The following is a 17521-nucleotide window of genomic DNA, read 5'->3' as shown; positions in this document are numbered from 1 at the left end:
CTTTGGCTCCTCTTCATACTGAACAACTTTGTGACTTCACCCTAAGATGAAACCTTGTATGGGATGGATACACTAAACTAGACGATAGACTGTATATAAAGAAGGTACTTTTTCTCCCCACTTCTTAGGAGGAGACGAAGGAGACTGTTTTAAACTCCAATGTCGCCCCCAGGTGGCCAATTGCTTACCTTGTTGCCCTAAAACCAATGCAAGAGTATAACAACAGACTTCATTTACACCCATCTTTTAAGTTCATCCTCTTTGGTTTTCCTTGTAATTGGCCCACTGTACTTTTGCAAATGTGTTGCTCTAATATATCATTACTCTTCATTGGTAACTGTTGAGCTAGTTTTGATACTGAAACTAAGGATTATCATGGTCCAGCCTAGAATTATGACACACAAAATTATATCAAGAAAATACCATAATTTACGTGGCTGTTTTTATGTAAATGTGTGCTGCAATTGAACGTTTATTTTACATTTTTGCTTCTTTAACTACCAGATCAAAATAAGCTTGGGGACTGTCTGTTCCTATTTCTCAAGAAGGCCACATAGGCTACATCAATGCTGTTCTTTATAAGTACAGCAGCTGGAGCTTACAATTTATGACAATGTTTTGTTCAAATCATTAGAAGGCCTCTTGTCTTGACATAAACGCCCACCTATGTTTTGGCATTCCAAGTAAAAGGGTCAGAACACGGCCTCCTCGCGCTGTCATGTTCTATGTGGGATTGTATTATTCTGTGGGGTCAATTTGTTAAAGGGCAGTCTGTAGCACCAGTGTTCTAGGGTTAGCCTACTAGCTACAGCTTAGCACAGCAGCGATAAATGTACAATATTTCTGTATTGTTGCAGCGTTTGTTCATTCCTTTATTCCTTTACTGATAAAAAGACATCCAGTAGCGGACTGTCCACCTGGAGCATCAGGAACATTTAGAGAATTCACGGGAAACGTAGTAGAATCTAAACTGAGAGTGTGACCAAGTCTTCCGATGATAGAGTGGAGCGTCCGATACCGAAACGAATGTACCCCAACTTTGCCCCGCCCATTCAGGGAACAAATGGGCAAAACCGCAAAAAGGTGAAAAAGACGTCTGATAAGAATACATTTAAATGACTAAATACAAAAAATGTCATTGTTTATTATTTAAACTATGTAAATTTAATAGGTACATGTTTTAGAAGCTATATTATTTCGACGATTCTGTACATTTTGAGCCCTTTAATTTTTTTTTTGGTCTATAGCCTTGGCTACTCTACAACGAAATACTTTTGTTTTGATTATAATACATTTTTATTCACTTCCAGTATTTTTATATCGCAATGACAAGTTTACACACCTTAAACTCATTTATGTTCTTAGCCTACTGTATCACAGAAGTAGGAGGAGCACAAACGGTCGTCTCGAGCTCACCTACATAACGCGGCTCAGGTTTAGGTACTGTAGGCTAATTTAGTTGCTCCATGATTCACGTCGTCGACCCTGTGACTAGTCTACACTTTTACTATACTGTGGTGTGTCAAAATACAAATATTCCAGTGTTTTCTTCGGAGAGCTAGTTATTTCAAGAGGAATAATCAGTTGGAGTAAGGAAAACTACCGGTAGGTTGTTTCGCCTACAGTAGGGTTTCGCCTATGCTGTCGCGGTACGCTCCTTTAGCGAAATAACTAGAGTAGGCTACATTACAAGGTAAGAAATGATTTGATGACTTGCATTTCAAAATGTGTATTTCATGCTGTTGTCACGTTTATCCAAGCAAACAGAGCAATAACATATTCATTAATTTAACCTTTAGTTTTGAACATTTGGAGGGCATTTAATCGCAGTTTGTTTACCTTCCATATAGCCATCCATTACCTAGTCATAGATCTCCCATTTCAAAACTTTGAGTTATGTAAATGTATTAAATCCCTGACATCATGTCTGACAAGTATTTGTACGAAGTATGCTATGTTATGAACTATGTCTATTTTATTGGTTAGATTTTAAGTTCTGTAATATTGCAAGGTTTTCATAGTGAAAGGTCACCTATAGGCTTCTGTACCTCACGTGACGTGCACATGTTTATGGCTATGGTTGTCCACGTGTTATTGTTATGGGTCCACGATCAATTAGGTTAGTCATGCATTCGACACACATACATGCATTCAGTGTGTCTGTGTACGTCCTAATTGGAATGAAACCACAGTGAAAATGGGTGAGTTTCTGTGCTGCTCTAAGATTTCCATGATGAAAAGGAATGTGTATAGGGTTACCCCAAGGGATCACATTCAAACAACCACCCATCAATGTTTCATGGTTGGTTATCTTTTATTCAACACCATGGAGGTTGCGGGAACCATTTCCATAGAGATTGTTTTCCGTAAATCATCACACTGTTGGTAAATCTGTGTGCATGCTTGCTTTTATTTTTTGAGTGAGCGTCCAACATCACCATCATTGGTTTGCAATAGCGTTCTACAGAGAAGCGCTTGAACAAGTGACAGTCTGTGTCTCTCAATAAGGCCATACTAGCGCATATCAGACTTCCCAGGTTCACATAGTGGAACTTCTGGTTTTTCCACTTTTCTGGGCATAAATCAAACAGTTCTAAGGCAACAAAGTTGAATTGAGTCACCATTATGTTTACATGTGAAATTTACATGAAGAGGACATACAGAAGTCGTGTAACAGAGTTAAAAGTTGAAACCAGAATAAATCTTAACAGGTGTAAGTGTGTCATAGCCAGAGTACTGTGGTGCCTTGTGCTCTTTGTCGCTGAATAAACAGTTGGTGTACACACACACACACACACACACACACACACACACACACACACACACACACACACACACACACACACACACACACACACACAAACTAAGGCAAGTCCATCTGAAGTGCTGTGGGTTTAGGGTCAGCATGCAGCATTGTAAGGTGGACCACTTTTTTTCTTGTCAAACTTTTACACCCTGGACTTAACTTAGCCTTAGCCCTGTCCCGTGTTTTGGATTAGACGAAACACACACACACACACAGACACACACACATGAGAAACAGGGGGCCATTGGGTGCCTTAGTTGCCTTTTTGACCCTAAAAGGTACTTTGTAAAGTTGGTTTTAGCTCTGTCCCAGGAAGGAAAGGGCTAATAAATTCCTCGGTTGTCCAGTAAGAACGTCTTTCATCTTGCCCGGTTTGCCACAACATCTTAGTAGCACAACAGCTTTTGTGTTTCCATGGTAACTAGTATTGGTTACAAAGGTCCTTTACATTTGCATATATTTTGACGTAATTCTCAGTATACATACAGTGTATGTTTCCTGCATGTGTGTGCCAGGCGGCCCAGGCGTGTTTGATCAAGCACATGCCTGCAATTTAAAGGTCTTATGATCTGTGTACGTTATGAGTTTCAATCTGTAGAGCGTTTGACTCTGTGAATGTTGACATTCTCTAAGTCACCTGTTCCTCCCTTCCTCCAGGCTTCTAAGTTCAACATTTCTCTCCGCTGATTGAGCCAGTGAAGTGGGCCTGTTTGTTTGTACATGTTGATAAATCCCCTCCCCTGTGGGGAAACCCGAACGGAACGTGGCACATGTTCACGTGTTGAGCAACTCAGCCCTGCCCAGCCTTTTTTAGCTTCGTTAATTACCAGAGAACCGCAGCCGAGCTTCCCAGTTCCTGCTTACGGAATCACAAGTGATATGAGGTTTCTCATATTACATCATGGAGCACCTGTTGGACATATTTTTGTTTACAGTTGAGAATGTGTGTATTTGTACTAGGATGTAGTTCTCCCAGTGTCGCTTCTCATGCTTTGCTGTTGTTACTTATTGAACTACTATCAAGCAAACGTGAATGAAAAGAGCAAATGTTGTAAAATAGCAATTGTTTACTTGATCTTTATAACTGAAGGCAGTTTTAATTGGAGACAGATGTCAGACCACTGTGATCATTGTCTTATGATCAAGGCAAATAGATAAGCAGATCAGGTAGGATAGCTTCCTTTCCCATGTTAACGATATATATCCCTTTGACAAAGAGAGAGCTTAAAGATATTCTGCCCCACCTTTCACTATATATCTACAGAAACCGGCGTTGTCACTTTATAGGGCTGTCCGTCAGTGGGTTGCCATGGCCGCCTGGCTTTGTAAACGTCCTCATCGTATCACCTGTGGGAGAGGGAGGGGTGCTCGTTCCCTGTGTGGGAGAGAGGAAGCACCATCAGAAGAATGAATGGGATGTCTGGGAACAACAGGTCATCCTCAGAGACAGTTTACATCATTTATAAGAATCTAAAACCCGCTACGTCTGACAAGGTGTGAAATTTACGGCAACTTATATTTTATTGTATATTTAATTCTATTCTAATCCCACTTAGTACTGCTAGTTTATGTATCCTTAGTATAGTTAGTCCACATATTTAAATTTTAGGTATATGTTTATTGTATGCACCTTCCTGCCAAAGCAAATTCCTTGTCTGTGCAAACTTTCATGGCGAATAAATCCCATTCTGATTCTGATTCTGAAATATGTCAGTTGGTATTAGACTATTATTGTACTATGCGTGTTATCTGAACCGATCCCTTGTTCTGGTAGGAAAGATCTCCTGTGTCAAGCTCTGTACGTGTGTCAAGTTCATCTATTTCATCTCTGACCTCGCCCTTCTGTGTGACGCCTACAGAGACGGTTCATATCACACAGAAACCACTGCAGGCGAACACTCCCGCCCTCACAGTCACTCCTGTCACGGGCGTGGCCCTCGTATCCCCTTTGACGAGCTTTCCTCCTTTGTCACTTCTGAGCAGTCTGCTCCTCTCCCTTTCCCTCGATTGAATTGTGAGTTCAAAAGGTATTGTGTGTCTATCTGTATAGCAAGAGAGTCACGTTGAACCCACCTTTAACTTGGTTTTGAGATCTTTAGTAGAGATCAAATGATGACCTTTTTTAACACGACTAACCAGTCTTGGGAAATGACACGTGAGGTAGGGTTGTCAGGCATTCGTAGTTCCAAATGTTCAATTGCTACACACGTTCATTCTAGAAAACCTTTTGTTTAGAACTACAAAAGGCCTTTCACCTAATTCCGTGTAGACAGACTGATGAGACAAACACTTTAGCTGTAAGCTTGAGAAGATGAGCTTTTCAGCAGGGGGTCTGCATGTGCTGCAGTGTTGACCTCAGTGTGTGCTTGCTGTGAGGAGTGTGTCAGGATTAGCGCTCTTCTCTCTCTTTTTCTTTCTTTTTTACAGATCTGTTTGTGTATGAAGCTTATTTTCTGTCTGTGAACCGATTTCTCTCTCTCACACTGCTCCTGCCTTAAAAGCTTGCTGGCATCCATCCCTGAGGGAATTTTACAGTTTGTAGTTTCACAGCCCAAAGAGTGTGTGTGTCTGTATGTGTGTGTGTGTTTAAAACGTCTGTTTATCCAGTTTGTTTAGCTTTTGGGGCTATGGAGACATGGAAGCACAGATTTGAGTAATTACCTAATTACTGTAATTTGGTAAAGACTGAGTAGAAGTAGACGGCATGCAGAGTTGCACCTAAAGAGTACAACACTCACTCGATATCAAACTCTCCTCCGAGCACCCAGAATCTGAGAGAGCTTCGTTTTAAACTGTATCCACACACAGCTTAACCTTTATTCCAAGAGATGCTTCTAGAAGGGGCACTGTTGCTGTGTCAAAGACAATTGTGTAGCTTAATTATGGGGGGTGAATGCACTGGTGTTGTGTTCCAGCAGGAAGCAGGAACCTTTTACGCATATCAACTCATCTCCATACCTCTCACTCCCCACCAGCACCAGGAGTGCCACACAGTCGACCTCTGACAAGGCCCCTTGCAGTAACACTCTCTTGTTCTCCATCTGACAGAGACGGCTGAAAGACCGTTTGGTGGGTCTCCGCTAAATGTTACATGGATTGAAGATATCCAGCAGGAGCAACTATGGTGCAAACAAGGTGGGATCTCTTACTGTCTTGTATCCGAGGTTTGATGCACATTTTCAGCACACTATCCATTAATTCCTGTGAAAGTCGTTCGAATTTGCTTCCACCGTTTTACAGGAAAAGCCGATGAGTGTGGTGTCGGATTTCGAGTGTGTGTCTTTCTCGCTACGATGCCAAGCTGTGTGGTTGTGTACTGTCTGTGGGTCATGCGTGTTCTTAAGGCAGATCGTTAAAATAAATGAGATGCTGCGATTTGTTGAGTTAGTTTAAGGAGCAGGCTCTGGGGAACTGGGTAAAGTAGTGTGCCGCTGCTAGTTCTAGTTTACAGTTGACCACCTGCAAATCATTTCTTTCATATTGTGTATAGTGAGCAACATTTGGACATATGGACATTTACATTTGGACATTTACATTTAGCAGACGCTCTTATCCAGAGCGACTTACAGTAATGACAGAGACATTCCCTCCAAGGCAAGTAGGGTGAAGTGCCTTGCCCAAGGACACAACGTCATACAAACAACATACGACCCAGTTTTGTCTCTGTGATTTTTTACTTCTATGTGCTGTAAGCTCACTGCACAGAACTCTAGAGTTTCTGTGGTCATTTGTTGTTAGACTGTTTAAAAAAACAATGTGAGAAATGCAGTCCTTGGTAAAAAAAAAAAAGACAAAGTATTTTTCAAGCACCCTGTTAACATTGGCGTAGTGGACATACCTGGGCACTATTCCAAAACAATCCAGCTGCATGATGGAATTTATTTGCAGTTCACCACAGTCTGGTAACTCACACTGTTATGTCATCCATTCCTCTTCTGGAGTCACAAGACCAGGTTGTCATGAAAAGTAATGTCCAGGGCCTGTTGGAATTTGGTCAGCAGTGTCACAGACTTGCGAGATAGTCCAGAACATAGAGAACTCCTCCTTGTCTGAATTTTGGCAGGCACTCCCTGGGCTGAGGAACAGCATGGTGTATTGTGCCTCAAGTCCCCCCCCACCCAACTCACGCACGCACACACACACATGCACGCACGCACGCACGCACACACACACTTCCAGTTGTCACCGTCTTGTGTCTGTTATTGTTTCCTCTCTGGTATGCCTGTCACAGCTGCTGTGTCATTTTGCTGAGAACAGGGTGAGAGTGAGAAAAGAGAAGACACCGAGGTCTGCTTCAGGCCTCGTGTGTGTGTGTGTGTGCTTGTGTGTGTGTGTGTGTGCTTGTGTGTGTGTGTGTGTGTGTGTGCGTGCATCGCACAAACCAGAGTCGGCTCTGTTACTCGTCTTGTCTGCACCATGACTTAAGGTTCGCAACTGTATGGTGACATTTCTTTCTTCAATCTACAGGTCCCTAATGCTCTGTGAACTTCATGAGGCAGCGATTGCACCCAGTCGACAGTGAGGAGTGATAACTCGTCCCCACCCCGCATCCCCACCATTGCCAAAATGGTTTAATCCGCCCACATGAAAGCATCACCATAACGATGGCCTCCATGGTTGTCAACGGAAACCGAGCGGGACAGTCTCTAGTCCTGAAAGGAGTGGACCCTGAGACCTGCATGATTGTTTTCAAGAACCACTGGGCACAGGTAAAACCAAACACCAAACTGCATTAAAGTTCTGTGTTTCATTTGTTGCTCAACCAGCGTGTGCTCAACCTTGATGTGTAGCAAGCTGCAACCTTCTAAGCAGGCCAGGTGAGCAGGCCCAATGATTTAGCCCGTAGGTGAGCGGTGTTGTGGATTTACAACAATAGAAACCTCTTCTATTGGCAGACGAGGCCTTTAGTCTTATCTCCCTTTCACCAGACCTCAGTGAAGTCACAGTCCTTTTGTTGTGGGTCCGCTGCAGTGACGTGCCATGTAGGTATTCCGGGGCTACATATTGTTCGACTTCACAATGGTCCTTCTGATGGGACATAGATGCCAGCAGATATGACTTTTATCCTTTCCTTTTGATGTCTGACAGATGAATCTCTCTCTGTAAACACGCCTGTCCAATGTGCTCATAGTGGACAAGTGGACCATCTGTTACTTTTCTCCCCTATCAGCCAACCTGATCCTCCATCCCATTTGTCACCATCGACACACAGCAGTGGACGCACGCAGACTTTTGTAACGTCCTTATGAGTGTGCCGTCACCCCTCCCCGTCCCATCATTCATGTCCTCTCTGTGCTGGCGTCGAGTCATCGTGCTGGGATTGTTCACTTGGGTGCTCTTGTTTCTGTCAGCCATGATTGCATCTCCTGGGATGACCCCCATCGCCATGGTAGCAGGGCTCGGTCAGGGACGACCTATTGTTGTGACTTGAGGGAAGGTTTCTGCTCCTTCAACCGTGAAGGTTAACTGTAAGGTTTTCACACACTGTGAACACAGGCTATGTAAACACCCCCACCACCACCACCACCACCCCTCCCTGAAGGTTTCAGTTTAATTTAGGTTGATTCTTTTGTTCTAAGAGAAACTGTTTCATTCAGATTTGGTAAGAACAGCAATGTTGAGATGGGTCCTAATAGCTTTGGTATGAGGTCTCTCAAAGGACAACAACAAAAAATGTGAGCTTGGAAGGCAATTTAATGTTGTTTTCCATTAAGCCAGAACATCAGAGTTTATAGGGTGCTTAATTTGCTAAATGTCTGAAACTTGTGGACTTATTGTGGTAACGTTGTTAGCTTGTATTAGATTGTATTAGAATATATTAATGTTTTCATAGCTAATCTCGTTCCAGTAACAATCTAGATGAAGATAAAAAGCTACTTGTTCTCATACAAGGAAGTAGAGCGTGTGAGGTGAATACTGAATGCGCCACAAAATTGCCTTACTGTCCTGAACTATTGCATAACAAAACTGTACATTTAAGGATTGTCATGGTGGCTCACCTGGTAAAACACAAAGTCCTTACTGCAGCGGCTTTGGTTAGATTCCAGCCTGGGCCATTGACTACAAGTCATCCCCTCTCTCTCCCCTACCTTTCCTGTCTCTCTACATCCTGTCATATCAGAAATGCTAAGAAAATATACCTTTAAGTACATTTAAAAGGAGTAGAATGCAAGCGTAACGCGTTGTGTTCCTGTAGGTGGTGAAGATCCTGGAGAAGCATGACCCTCTCCGCAGCTCCAGCATCCCCGCCCTCGGGGTCATGAGCCTTAGCGGCGGCCTGCGCTTCGGGACCATCCCGGGCGACGAGGCGAGCGCCGTGCAGAACTACGTGGAGCACATGCTGTTCCTGCTGGTGGAGGAAGCCAGCGGGCAGGCGGGCGCCATGGGCCCCATCCTGGAGTTCGTGGTGATGGAGAACGTGATGGAGCGCCTCTTCGTGTGGAGCCTGCGGAGGGAGTTCACCGACGACATGAAACTGGAGCAGCTGAAGATGTACGAGATGCTGGTGGGCGAGGCCCAGCAGCCGCTGCTCCACCACAAGCCCGTGCTGCGCCCGCTCATGATGCTGCTGTCGTCCTGCTCGGGCACGGCGGCGCCGGCGGTGGAGGAGGAGCTGGTGCTGCTGCTGAACCAGCTGTGCTGCGTGCTCGCCAAGGACCCGTCCGTGCTGGAGCTCTTCTTCCACACCAGCGAGGACCAGGGCGCCGCCAACTTCCTCATCTTCTCCCTCCTCATCCCCTTCATCCACCGCGAGGGCACGGTGGGGCAGCAGGCGCGGGACGCCCTGCTCCTCATCATGTCGCTGTCGGCCGAGAACCGCCGCGTGGCGCAGCACATCGCGGAGAACACCTACTTCTGTCCGGTCAGTCGCGGCGGGTGGATTCTGATGCGAGGCTGTCTGTCTCTCATTCTTTGTCTCTGGTCAATCATGTACCTCTGTTCTTTGATCCGTCTGCGCACCTCAATTGAGTGGTGTTCCTCTCATCTAGTCCCTCTATTTGACAGGATGCCCAAATAGTAATTGACACATGTCTAGTTCCTTGCATGATCCAGGGTTTTTTACTTCAGATACTTCATGTTATCTCACCTAATGAAGTTATGAAGCAAGGTCCTTGCTTTAGGGACTAAAAGACGATTAGATTAGATGATTATTATGTAACAGCCTTAGAGGTAAATGGGGAAGATAGCAGTACACCTGTGTGATAGGCTCACCTGTTCCCCTTCCTGGCCTTGAGCCAGGGAAGAGACAGTGTGTTACTGTACCTAACTACCAGGGAGCACAAAGAACACTATTCAGAGCTTACATTCAGAAAGGGTTCCCTCCCTCGTGGACGAACAAGCTAGGAAATACGAACTTTCACGGTGTCATTGATGGGTGCTTCTCTGGACCCCCTCTGGTAGGTGCTGGCAACGGGACTGAGTGGCCTGTACTCGTCCCTGCCCACCAAGTTGGAGGTAAACGCCGCCGACTGGCACTGCCTCCACAGAGAAGACTGGCAGCAGATGCCTGCCCTCGTCCAGTTCCTGAACTCTCTGGAGTTCTGCAATGCTGTCATCCAGGTGAGAAGACACATGTGCCGTACACACCCCTACGAAGACAACCACACACACACACACACACACAATATACATGCATCTCTGCTCTCAAACTCACAAGCTCAAGATGACAATCCCATCCCCAGTGCTGGAAGCCGATATTAGCTGAAGCCCTCATTCTCATTATTATGCAAAGCGTTTCCAGTTCACATTAGAAAAAAAAACGAATGCTGCATGTATTCAAGATTGAACCCACACACTGCAACGTTAAGTATGGAATCACCAGCCTTCCCGCTTGTCCAAGATCACGTATTGGCATTGCCACAGAGTGTACTGTGACACAGTTTCATGCTGTTCTGGGCTGTTTCCAGGTGTCCCATCCTAGCATCCGGGACCAGCTGGTCAGCTACATCTACAACGGCTTCCTGGTGCCTGTCCTGGCCCCAGCCCTTCATAAGGTTAGTAAGTGTCCATGTGTCTCACCACACACACACACACTCACATGCACACACAAACACACACACAAACTCATGTCTCATCCGTTGACGTGGGTGTGTGCTGCCAGCTCACCCTGGAGGAGGTGATGACCACCACGGCGTATCTGGACCTGTTCCTACGGAGCGTGTCGGAGCCCGCCCTGCTGCAGACCTTCCTCTCCTTCATCCTCCTCCACCGCTACGAGAACGTCCACATCCTGGACACGCTCGTCAGCCGCATCAACACCCCCTTCCAGGTGTGTGCGGCCTCCGGCTCGGACGCAGACCCATGCACACCTGCAGTGTGTTATGAAAACATATTCAAGATCCGTTTAAACCCAGTGCAAATGAGCCTGGATAATAGGAGATGGGTTTTCAAAGCGGTCCAAAGATGTTCTCCAAGGCATACATAGGTATGTTATTTGTTGTGTTTCTGTTGTTTTACAGCTAGGCACAGTGTCTCTAGCGCTCTTCCGAACACTGATTGGCCTGTACTGTGAGGATGTGATGCTGCAGCTCGTCCTGAGGTGAGCGCTGTCCAACTGAGTTTCCCAGTCTCGTTGTCTTTAAAAAGCTAGTGAGGAAAGTGTGCTTTGCCACGCGATAAATTCAGCCTTCATGTCACACACACACAGTCCCACCCCTGCACCTCCATGCCCTCTCCTCCCTTCCCCAGAGCCAGCGCATTCCTCTGGGGAATCTTAACAGGATCAACCCCCCCTCCACCATCTGTCTTCATCCAGGTATCTGATCCCCTGTAACTACATGATGCTGAGCCAGAGAAGGGTGGTGAAGGAGAGGGACTTCTACTCTGCATCTGCTGCTAAGATCCTAGCGCTCACCCCCTCCTGCTGCTCCCCAGAGCACAGCCCGCCGCCCCTCCGGCAGCTGGACTCCATCCTGTGGACTAAAGGCTCAGACTGTCTCGGCCTCCACACCGAACGTAAGGGGGTTGGGTGTCATCGGGGTATGTCATTGGACTTTGGTGTGTTTTGCTGTCACTTGATGAGAGTGTAGGCTTGAATGGCCTGATTTGGGTGAAAGTGGCCTGGGTTTTTTGGGTGAAAGTGGCCTGAATTTTTTGGGTGACCTGGATACATTTGTTTCACAACTTCATATGCTGCGGATTGGTCAGAATAGCCCAAACAAATTAGGATCATATTTGTTCGAGTTAATCTCCTTTCCCTGTTCTTTCTATTTAAATCAGCTATATACAGCCTTTAGTCTCCTGCACACTTTTTATTCATTGGTGAAATGGGATTTGCAGCTTTTGGACCTGTATTCTGGGAGAGGCTGGAACTGTTATGGGATATCCAACAACCACATTGTACACACAAATTCAATTTGCTAAGATATAGTATTTAAATTTCTGAAAGAATTGGACATAATCTTGTCAAAAGTGTTGTGCAGTTTAATGTTGCCAAATTAGAGGGATAGCTAAATCCGTATTGCCAAAGCCATTAGTTAGGCTCTGTGTGATTTCAGCAATGAAGCACTTTCTCCATATTCGTCATGCTAACGATGTTCTCTGCCTGTCTGACAGAGACCGAAGAACACTTCCCAGAGGAAGACTCCTCCGGCTACTCGTGCGTGATCGGCTCTGAGATTTACCTGGACGTCAGCTACCTGCACTATCTCTACGATGCCCGCCTGGGCATCAGCAGCTGCATGCAGGCCTGCCGGGTGTGGTCGGCCCCTTACGACGGCGAGGAACCGCCTCCGGAAGAGTACCAGCCCAGCACCCTGGAGGAGGTGGGGGTCAGGGGTCGCCAGCCTCAGCACGTGCCCAAGAGGCTGCCTCATCAGCAGGCGCGGCCCCCTCGCCCCAGCCCGAGCCCCAGCACCGAGCCGCCCTCCTCCAACCAGCTGGAGCTGGAGTGGGACGACAGCTACGACGCCTGTCCAGTGGTCTCCCCCGATCCGGCTGAGTTTACACCTGCTCAACCGCCCACCGGTGAGCCGCCCAAACACATCCAGGAGATGAGACGGACCGCCATCATGCTGGTGAAAGGCTCCTACATCGAGGAGTCGGACTTCCAGAACGACGTCATGGTCTACGACCTTGTGGCGAAAAAGGACATGGAGGACGTTGTGGACGGTGGCCAGCCGACTGTAGAGACAGAGGACACAGAAGCTGGCCTAGATGGGAACCCTGAGGAGCACGGTGCCTCACAGTCCAACCTCCAGCAAAAAGAGGCAACACTGAAGAACGGAATCAGCCTGTCGATCAGGTTGAGCACAGGAGACGACAGGATTGGCCCAGATGCCAAGGTCAAAGGTCAGTCGGAGCAGAGCGCGGGCCACACCGAGGTGTGTGACGACCTTGTGTCTCAGTACGAGGAGCTGATTCGTACACTGGATGGCGAGGTGGTAAAGGAGAGCCCCGTGAAAACAGACACAGAGTTCCAGAACGCCGTCACCGCCATGGAGGAAGAGGAGGTCGACTTCAGCGCCTTCTCTGCAGACACCCCAGAGCCAGAGAAGATCAGCTCGCCTTTTGGGACTAAGCAGAGAAGTGGGAGCAGGACCCATTCAGTGCCTTTCACAGGTAAGACAGGGGTGGCAATGTAAGATACTGTGAGAATGCAACAGCATTTCTGAAATAACAAGAATAAGCTTGCAATAATAATAATGACACATATTGCATTGTATATTATTTGTCTCTGTTCTCTGTTGTCTGTTGTCTTCCTGTCTTTTCCTCTCTCAATCTTTTTCTGTGTATCTCTTTGTCTCTCTCTCTCTGTGTGTGTGTGTCTCTCTTTGTCTCTCTACCCCCCCTTTCTCTCCTCAGGTCCATTTGTCAGTGTCCTGCTCTCCCGTCTGGAGAACATGCTGGACAACTCTCTCCACGTCAACCTGCTGCTGACTGGCATCCTGGCCCAGCTGGCCTGCTACCCCCAGCCCCTGCTCCGCTCCTTCCTCCTCAACACCAACATGGTGTTCCAGCCCAGCGTACGCTCCCTATACCAGGTACTGAGATTGACATCCCTGGAACCTGTTTGAAGTGGAGGGAGCAGGTTGTGGGGGTGCTTGGGGGGAAATTGTGTGTGTGTGTGTGTGTGGGGGGGCGTTACTTGGAATGTCTTAGAAGAGATGGGTGGGGGATGTGCACTGAAAACTACAATTTGAACATGGCAACCAGACGAAATTCAGTACCTAATAAACTAATCTCTAATGCAATATTACAGCAACCATCTGCTTGTAATTTGTGTATCGTTAATGTCTTATTAAACAGCCGAAATGTAAACAAATAAATCAAATGAATGGTGTTGGGTCTTTTGATGGAAACCCCTCATTGATGGGAACATTTGGATCAGTCTTAAAGTGAGTGGGTGTTATTAATATGTAATGGAAATGGAAATTTTGTAATGGAAATGAACGTGGTCCTCCTCATCACTGCGTTCCATGTCCTTTAATGTCTGAAATTTCTGGTTTCTGTTGTGTTGCTCCTCTTGAGTTGTACAAATGTACATTTACACTAGCGCTACTGAGTGCTAGATTGTCAGTTGAATAAGTAAACAGCCTCCTTTTAAAAATCTTGTTTTGGCATTCCTTTTATTCCAGGTACTGGCCTCTCTGAAAAACCAGATAGAACAGCAGGTGGCGACCAGGAAGGACTCCCCAGACCTGATAACTGCAGCGCAGCATTACCTCCTCACCAGGGAGACCACCCTCAGGGCTGCAGGTCAAATACACATGTTCCTCTTCTTACATCACATGCATGAATGGAGGATGAAATGGAGAGAGAACGTTTCAGGATATTTGGGTGGCGTGAGATATGACCGTGTGCTTTCAGGGAAACCTGTGTTTGTGAGTCAATGTTGAAGTATTTTAAGTCAGGTCCTTGATGCAAACTATAAAGGGAAGCTGGTAATGAAAGTGTGGTACTAAAACCAAACGTTTTGAATATTTTAATAGAACCAGAAGTGTAGGACATTGTAATGTGTGTGTTGTGTGTGCTGTAGTGTGCACTGCTAAAATAAAACAATTGTTATCTAAATGTTATGTCAACTAACCCTTATAAGAACGTCTGTCCTGATGTTGCAGTCCCAGACACTTCCAGCGGAGACCACAGAGGACTCTCCACCAATGGGGAAGGAGGAAGCATGCTGAAGAGCTCGCCGCCGCCTCAACCCAAGACCATCTCTCTGGCCAGAACCGAAGTCTTCGCCACTGTCCTTTTTACAGAGTTCCTCAAAGAGCTGGCTGCTATCGCACAGGAGCACTCCATCTTGTCGTACATGCCCATGGAGGAGTGATACTGTCTCACAGAGCGGGGGGTTGCCCTGTTTGGTTCTGTTTGAAGGTGTTTCCCCACAACAACAAAAAAGTCTTTCCAGCATTAGTTGGTGAAGATTATATATCTTTGGTAATTATTTTCTCATTCCCCCCTAGAGGTTTTCTTAATATATATGGATAAATACTGTATAAATACAGTTTATATAATGGACTTTTTTTTATTTAAAAGAAAATCTACTTTGAAAGATTCTTGTATCTTTTTGGCACCAGTGCCCAAGGAGGGTTGTATGCGTAAACATTGTAACAACTACTGAATGAGTCATGTGATTTGTGAGTGGAGGACGATGACCTACTTACAAAGTGCACTTGGGAAACCCTGCACCGGCCAATGACACTGAGATGGAAGCTTTGGGCTCATCAGCTAAAGGACATATGAATACTTGGGACAATTAGAAGTAAAGAAGTAAGTTTAAGCAATGCACAAACAAGCTATAATTTGTCTCTGTGGGTGTAAGTAATTGTGTGGGCAGGTGTTGGATTTTATACACACAAACTGCTCGTTTTGATTCCATCAAGCCACCAGCACTAGGATGATGGCCATAGCTTTTATACTGTTAAGTGTTTGGCTGGGATCAAGAACCAAACATTCATTTCGCAGCTTTCATCCAAAGCAGCATAGAAATAGTGCATATAGAAAGTACAGTGGAAAACCCAGGATTAGAACTCTGCACTTATGGTGAAAAGGATCTGCTAAATGAGTCAAATGTAAACTTGTGGCCTTACATAGAGAACACTACAGGATTTCCATATAGCTATCTCTCCAACATTTTCAGATAGATAACTTGCACAAATCCTCATGTCAGGTTAAACAAAAATAAATGTATGATGATGTCAGAGCTTGAATTTACCTTCAGGGGCAGTTCTTTGTAACGTGTCATCAGTTGTTTTTTAACCCTTGTGTTATCTTCGGGTCATTCTGACCCATCAGTCATTGTGACCCACCGTCATATTGCGACAAATTTACCTCATACAAAAACAAAGTGAAGCATTTTCTTTTAACCGCTGGGCTGTCTCAGACCTCCCACATTGCAAAGGTTAAAAGAAAGTTTTTGTATTGGGTAAAATTTGGTAAACACAACGATGGTTCGTTATGAACCTTTGGGTCATGTGACCCGACGGCAGCACAAGGGTTAAGGAATCCTTATCAGAATGATTTTAGTTTGTTTCAGGATACTTAAATTAATAAGCTAGTGCACTAAATCAGCAATCTCCATTGTTCACACAGTAAATATTTTTGGTTGTAGGTTTTAATGTTTGATGGTGTGCATGTGAACAGTAACCTGTTTTGTGCGGTTGACTCTTAACCAACTCTTAAAAAAACCTCAATCTCCCAGGGTGCATTAGGTACAACTGATTGAAAGCACATGGGTTCTTCTCTGAAGGGGGCCTTTACATATCAGACGTGGTACACAGAGGAATACATGCTAAGACTTGCTCTAGTACTGTTTGCGTATATCGATTCTTGGAAGGAAAATGTTGAAACAACATTCTATGCAAATCAATATTGATATTTTTGGGTTCGATTTTCTTTTATTTATGTGGGTTTTTTTTAGATGGGGAAGGGTATTTAAGATGTATGGTGTATTTTTATAGAGACGGTTTATTGCCATATATTGTTTTTGTTTTACTATAAAGATTTTCCCTTTGCTGTTTTTTTTCTTTTAGGGAAAATCTGTTTATTTCATGTTTATGCAGCCATGTACATGAATTGGATGGATCACTTCTGGCACATTGGTGATTGAGCACAATGGTTTGTCAACTGGTCCAAATGGCATCAGATAAATTGCCTGGATATTCATGGTCTTACATTTTATACATGTTACATTAAACTACATTTTTACCTGTGAGTGCTTTTGTTACAATCTATAGAATCTGTCCAAGACACACATGTAAAACTGGTGACCTGACCTATTAATCAGATAATGTCCCCATTGTTTGTACTTGGCTTGTCTGAGGGATGTTGCAAAAAACTGTAAATTAACTGTAATAAAATCACACTTTTATTTAATATTAGACATGTTCATCAGCATGGTATGATACGATGCCATAGGGAATTGTTTCGAAGTGCTTAAAGGCTACAATACATCAGCTGGCTTGTTTTTATTTTCTTTATAAAAGTATCCTAACCCGATATTTTCCATGAATGGCATCCTGTCAGGTTAGTGTCCTGTTTCTACTGTTTCTTGTGTCAGAGGAACAAAGAAGGTCTCTTGAATGTGTGTTCATTCATTAAAAGAAATGGCTCTCAGTCGTGTCTTTTTGCTATTGAAAAACAAGACGAGCAAAAAATATGTTAAAAGTTCTCAATCTGATGTATTTACTGTACATATGTCATGTTGTTTCCCCCCAGGAGAGGTCAAGTGGGCCTGTATCAGTCTAGATACAGTATAATGTCAGATTGTTC

General features: G+C 45.0%; 1 protein-coding gene across 3 annotated transcripts; it reads left to right on the top strand.

The window, feature by feature from the left end:
- Window positions 1-1443: 1443 nt before the first annotated feature.
- Window positions 1444-17365, top strand: fhip1aa (FHF complex subunit HOOK interacting protein 1Aa). 3 transcript variants are annotated; one of them, XR_010878212.1, is made up of 14 exons: window positions 1444-1693; window positions 5855-5941; window positions 7274-7515; window positions 9003-9668; window positions 10208-10366; window positions 10714-10800; window positions 10908-11075; window positions 11266-11345; window positions 11562-11761; window positions 12362-13366; window positions 13610-13788; window positions 14383-14503; window positions 14866-15520; window positions 16783-17365. XR_010878212.1 is itself a non-coding variant. In XM_067249927.1 (13 exons), exons 3-13 carry the CDS (start codon window positions 7411-7413, stop codon window positions 15075-15077), a joined length of 2982 nt encoding a protein of 993 aa, XP_067106028.1. In that variant the 5' UTR covers window positions 1444-1605; window positions 5855-5941; window positions 7274-7410; the 3' UTR covers window positions 15078-17365. The 3 variants fall into 3 exon arrangements, 2 of the variants coding, with proteins under 2 accessions (XP_067106028.1, XP_067106027.1); XM_067249927.1 differs by having other exon boundaries at window positions 1444-1605; window positions 14866-17365; XM_067249926.1 differs by having other exon boundaries at window positions 14866-17365.
- Window positions 17366-17521: the final 156 nt, after the last annotated feature.

The sequence above is a fragment of the Osmerus mordax genome, chromosome 14 (assembly GCF_038355195.1).
Source record: "Osmerus mordax isolate fOsmMor3 chromosome 14, fOsmMor3.pri, whole genome shotgun sequence".
Taxonomy (NCBI): domain Eukaryota; kingdom Metazoa; phylum Chordata; class Actinopteri; order Osmeriformes; family Osmeridae; genus Osmerus; species Osmerus mordax.
The sequence above is the reverse complement of the archived record's forward strand: the minus strand, read 5'-3'. Positions and strand labels throughout refer to the sequence as shown.